We start from the raw sequence: 5,480 nt of genomic DNA, 5'->3' as shown, positions 1-5,480 counted from the left end.
ATTCCTTATTTCTCAGGGTGCTGTTTTATTTTTCTTTGAAGAAAACAAGCGAATTCGATTCAATTACGACGTCAACCGTATCAGAAACGCCAAAAAAACGCAGCTTATGTTAAATAAAAAAAACCGTAGGAGGAGGTTTTGAATTTACAGTAGCCGTAAAGTATCACTGACGTCATTACCGCTCAGGATTCCGCCGGCACGGTGACGTCACACAATCAGCCGAATTTATCTGAAATGTAGTGGCACAAAACTAACATATTGTAAATTATAGTATGATAATATTCTACTGTTGAGTGACGAGAGTCAACAGAAATGTCAACAAAACTTGTGTTAAATATTATATTCCTATTTTGAATACTGAATAAATTATAGAAAAGTATTCATAGAAGTGATCATCTTTCTGCCGTTTCATTTTGACAGGGTGATGTGATTTATGATGATTCCTAAAAGAGAGACTACACATTCAGCATCACCAAACAAACGTGACACCTAAACACACATTCATATATTGCACATATATCTTTCAAGACTTTGTAATATGTTACCAACACCTTTGGGGGATTATACCTTCACCTTCCCTTTAGAAATTGGGCTTTTCACTCTTTTCGACACCCAAAACATCTCCCCATGGCTACTACTGTTTGAAATTGCACTGAAGAGTGCATTGCACTGAACACTGAAAGTTTAAACACACAAAAAAAGTGTTTTCTTAATCACCGAATAATTTTCACCGCATCATTTGTCAGTGTCATTGGAAAATTTGCAGAACTTTAAAACATTGGTAAATACCATTTTGCTGTTAGCAGTTGGGCAGTGAAAAACTATGTTACAACTATGCAAGGTTTTGCTTGTAAATGCTTTGTTACTCTATCATCAAGTGTGATTCTGTGATTAAAACTTCATTTTGACTAAAAAGAAGAATAAAAATGTTTTTGTGCCACATGACAGAAACACCATCACTATAATGATCCTGATGATGGCTGTAATATTATCATTCGTATTATTAATCTTTTCAATATGGTACACCTATATGGCACTCAGATGTTGTTTTCACTCACAGGACATTTTATAGATCAAAAAATTACTAATGAACAACATGTACTGAGTGGTGTATTTTGTCTGTTGCTTATAAATAACGGCTTTAAGTGGACATTCTGACTGTTTTCTGATACCTCACCAGCATTACCACTGCTGAGACAAAGGAAGAGGCAAATTCAACACATTCTTAAATTAGTGTCTCAAAGAATGAATGAATGAATGATTGAATAGTAAATCATTATGTGGAGAAATGGGTGAGTGGGCATTTTGCACCGTGTCCATGATAACAACATACAGCACCACACTGTGACACAGGTTACCAGACTATGGCATGCAGGAATATATGAACACTGTATGAAGAAATGCATTTATTTGTCACAGATACATACTGATACAGCAGAATTCTGTCCACAGTGCATTGCTCAAGGGTTCACGGATTATGCTCAGGAAACATGTCAACTTTCACTTTTACCCAATGAAATCGGCTGCCGGATTCAAACCAGCAAGCTTCCAGCTACAGCCTTATATCTTTAATATCTAGTTTATTTATCTATTCATTTATAAGCGAAGTTTGTTTGAAAATCAATTAATAATCATTTATCATAACCTTCACTGTGGTTTGCCTTGTGATGCAGTCGTTACTGTTGCTGTTGCTGTTGCTGTGAGTGAGTCCTGCCATTTGTCTCTTCTAGTGTTCCCAACAATGAGTCTGTCACCTTAAATCCAACATTACACAAATCAGGTTTGTCTCTATAGCAATCATTGTTTGTTCAAAAAATAAAGAAAAACCTGAAATAGATTTTTATTCAGCATGTCAGCATTTATGGCCTTGTTGGGGAGTCTTCTTGAATCTCAAGGACTTCTTGAAAGCAACACGAAACATTGCGCTGGAGAAAATGTAGACGATGGGGTCCAGGGCGCTGTTGAGGTAGGTGAAGCCGATGCACAACATGAAGAGCTGGCTGATCCGATTGTAGGATATGCAGTCCGACGGATGGTACGCCTTGTAATACAAGCCCAGCAGGCCCGTGATAACACTTGGCATGAAGCAGAAGGTGAACACCATGCTGATCACAACCACTGCTTGAATGGCCCTCTGAATCCTCTTCTCCTTGTCCATTTCCCGCTGGTGGAGGTGGGCGGCGATGCGAGCAGAGCAGAAAATCAACAAGAACCAGGGCAGGAAGAACTCTGCAGTGAAGGCCAGGTAATGCACCTTCATCGCCACCGGAGTTACCTTGTAGGAGTGAAACGTACGACAGAGGGAGACATTTCCAGCCTCGTGAAGGGTGTTGATGGTCAAAAGGGGAATCCGAAAGAGAATCACGGTAAACCACATGAGCGTCGAGAGCCAGCGGGCCTGAGTTAGATTGATCCGGCTGATGCAGTGGTGGGGGTGGACCACCTTGAAGTAGCGGTCCAGTGCCACCACCGTCATGAAGGCGATGCTGGCTGAGCGATTGACGGACAGCATGAAGAGGTTGACGGTGCACCAGAGTTGTCCGAGTGCCCAGTCGTCCCCTCGCCGGTGCGCGTCGATGCGGAAGGGCACGCTGAGGAGGAGCAGGAAGTCGGCCACCACCAGGTTGAAGAGGAAGAGGACGTGGGTCTTCCAGACTCTCAGTCGGAAACAGAAAATCCACAGAGCGACCAAGTTTCCTGGCAAGCCCACGATCATCTCGACGATCAGGACAATTTGTAGGAACACGTGTACTCCGTGATCTGTGCGTCTGTACGTGTTTAGGCAGTGTATCGAAGTGTTGGCGTCCATCTCCGGGGAAACATTCACGGATTCCATTTGAGCTGCCTGTGATCTGATCTCTGGTTCTCCCACCAAGCCTTCTCTCAGTGCTTTTTTGATTCACATCTAAGGAGGAGAGGAACAGAGAGAGAAGGATTTCAGATCTCGGTAAAAAAATACTTTCTCTACATCTACTGGGTCTGTTGTAACTTTTAAAAGTAATGACAGTGTTGTATGTGGTGCTATATAAATAAAGTTGAATTGAATTGTGCAGAATGAGAATGAAATTTGACATCATGTCATGTCTGTGTCTGGAGATTTTGTACGAATACCGAGGTGCCTCAGATTGATGTTGTTGTTGTCACTCTGAGGTTGATAGAAAGTTGGCAGAATTTGCAATATTGGTACAAAAACTTAGTATGTTGCCTGCTTTAGGTGCGTCTGCCAAGCTAAAATAGCATGTTTGTAACTTTACTTTGCGTCGTCAGTGGACAGACAAAAAGGAGGCATCGATCATTACAACGTATTCTTTCTGAAGAAAGCAAATAAGGCCATTTTCCGATAAACAGGAAACTCTATTTGCCCTGCCTCACGTTGTAATCTGTCCTGGTAGATTTTGGTTATTAGTGTTATTTACATCTCCTTTCATACTGTGATGCTTCTAATTTAATACACCAACAGTAGTTAAAACCTGTTGCAGTGCAGACTGGATAGAGTTTAGATCTGGGTACTCACCACTGCTCGGTCGGTGTATTCAGCAGATGAAGAGAATAGTTCATGTGAGTTTCAGGATCTCTTTCTGAAAGAAGTTTTATCCGAGGCAGTCTTCCAATGAAATCCGGTTTGATTTTCGGGCTTGTTGAAACATGAGCGTCATTATCTTTCCAATAAACAGGCTCTGCAAGAAAGTATCTTATTTCACATGAGAGAACTTTGCAGTACTTATGTAATGTTGAAATGCCTTTACATAACGTGCTCCACATGAAACAATGTTCTAAGTTTTAATATTGTTGCAGCTGTTTTTATATCTCCTGCATATTTGTTTGCCAACAAAGTTAAACGTTGAATATGTTTTCTTGCTTTGCGAATGGATTGGTGGGGAGGTGACGTTGTGGTGCTTCTGGGATATTGAGTGAGTCACAATTGTGAAGTTAAAACAACCCAGTGGGCAGGAAACTTCAGAGATAGGTAGGGCATTTTGGTCATCATGAGTGAAGTTGTGTTGAGGAATACAGAAAGTTACGTTGAAGGGAGGAAGACAATGATGGGTGTCCTTCATGCGAATGGAGGAACATGATAATGAATATAAACTACAGAAGAGCAGATTCTGTGGTTGCCAGAGGGCCGATGAGTGACACATAGAGAATATGGCACTGTCACACTCTGTTTGTTTTTGCAAGGCAGCGTTAGAATGATTTACCAGATAAACCCGTCATTAAGCGAGTCAAGAATTCAGTCTGGACAAAGGGATTATTTATTGATAGAGAATGTGCCAATTATTTGTGTATCACTTGTCTTACCTTCCCTGGTCAAATATATGACTGGAACTGGAAAGGAGATTTTGACCGACAGTCAGATTAATATTCAGATTCCATGCTGGTCATGGAACAAGAGACACTCACAGAATATTGAACGGCCATGAGAGTTTAGCAATCCACAAAACTTATGCTTTATGAACTCGGAAAAAAGCCTCGTGATTGTGTCCCAAAAGATCCCTTCTGATGACAGATGTCATAGCCGCTTTTTTGCAGATGACATTGTCCTTTTGGTACCGTCACATGAGGGCCTGCAGCATTCAGTGGAACGGTACATGATCGTGTGTAAAGCCATTGGGATGCGGATCTGGAACCTTCAAGTTGTGGAGGCCATACCAGCTAACTATGGGCAAACCAATGGACTGAGCCCTGAAAGAAGATGGCTGAATGGACAGTCCTTAATTCCCATCATCTATTGAATTTGGATGCATTCTCTCCAGTGGAAGGAACCAAATCTTAAAAGGTCTCAGTGACCTCCACCGTGCTCCAGACAAAGGGGGTTTCTGGCTGTGAGACTGTGTGTTCCTCTCACTAAACTTTCTTCGGAAGCAGCTCCATGCACAACAATGCGGCTCACTACTGTTCGACCTTTGTGAGCGAGATAACTTTATGGTCACTGACTCCCTTTTTCACGGCCCGAAGGTCTGTTTGCCAGAATCAGTGGACTCTGATCTGGAGGGCCCATTCGTTCATTTGACTGTTTTATTAGCGCGCACACAAAACAAACACACACAAGCCGACGGTGGCGCCGCGTCAGGACCCACATCTGCTCCCGGGGACGCTTTATGGTTACATTACTGCTGTTTGTGTGTTAAACTGTACTGTTAGTGCTCTACAGTGCACACACTTCACTTCCTTATTTCTACTATTAGAAGTGATGGCAGTTATTATGATTGTAAATTGCATGAATGTTGCCCAGGTTGTTACAGCTGCATGTAACCTGAATAAGACAGTACTTTTAGAATTCACGTATACATACAAATAAACATGTTCCCATTAAAGCGCCTTTTTTTTTTAATAAGCATAACGTCTTTGTCACCCACTGGGGTATTTGTGCTATAGAACTGCAGTTTTCATGAAGATTTATTGTGGCTTGAGGTGATGAATTTTCTGGCCATCATGTAGTGATGTCGTAAGAATTTGCTTCAATTTTGAATGCTGACAGC

General features: G+C 41.7%; 1 protein-coding gene across 1 annotated transcript; it reads right to left on the bottom strand.

The window, feature by feature from the left end:
• Window positions 1-1,392: 1,392 nt before the first annotated feature.
• Window positions 1,393-3,677, bottom strand: hcar1-3 (hydroxycarboxylic acid receptor 1-3). The gene is made up of 2 exons (XM_080481505.1): window positions 3,515-3,677; window positions 1,393-2,905 (listed from the first exon to the last, which is right to left on the bottom strand). The coding sequence occupies exon 2, from the start codon at window positions 2,834-2,836 to the stop codon at window positions 1,853-1,855; it is 984 nt and encodes a 327-aa protein (XP_080337631.1). The 5' UTR covers window positions 2,837-2,905; window positions 3,515-3,677; the 3' UTR covers window positions 1,393-1,852.
• Between the last annotated feature and the right edge of the window lie 1,803 nt (window positions 3,678-5,480).

The sequence above is a fragment of the Lipophrys pholis genome, assembly GCF_963383615.2.
Source record: "Lipophrys pholis genome assembly, chromosome: 15".
NCBI classification, from domain to species: Eukaryota; Metazoa; Chordata; class Actinopteri; order Blenniiformes; family Blenniidae; genus Lipophrys; species Lipophrys pholis.
The sequence above is the reverse complement of the archived record's forward strand: the minus strand, read 5'-3'. Positions and strand labels throughout refer to the sequence as shown.

What these genes read in the sequence shown, in the direction of transcription:
- hcar1-3 (XM_080481505.1), bottom strand. Translation starts at nt 2,836, where the DNA reads ATGGAATCCGTGAATGTTTCCCCGGAGATGGACGCCAACACTTCGATA.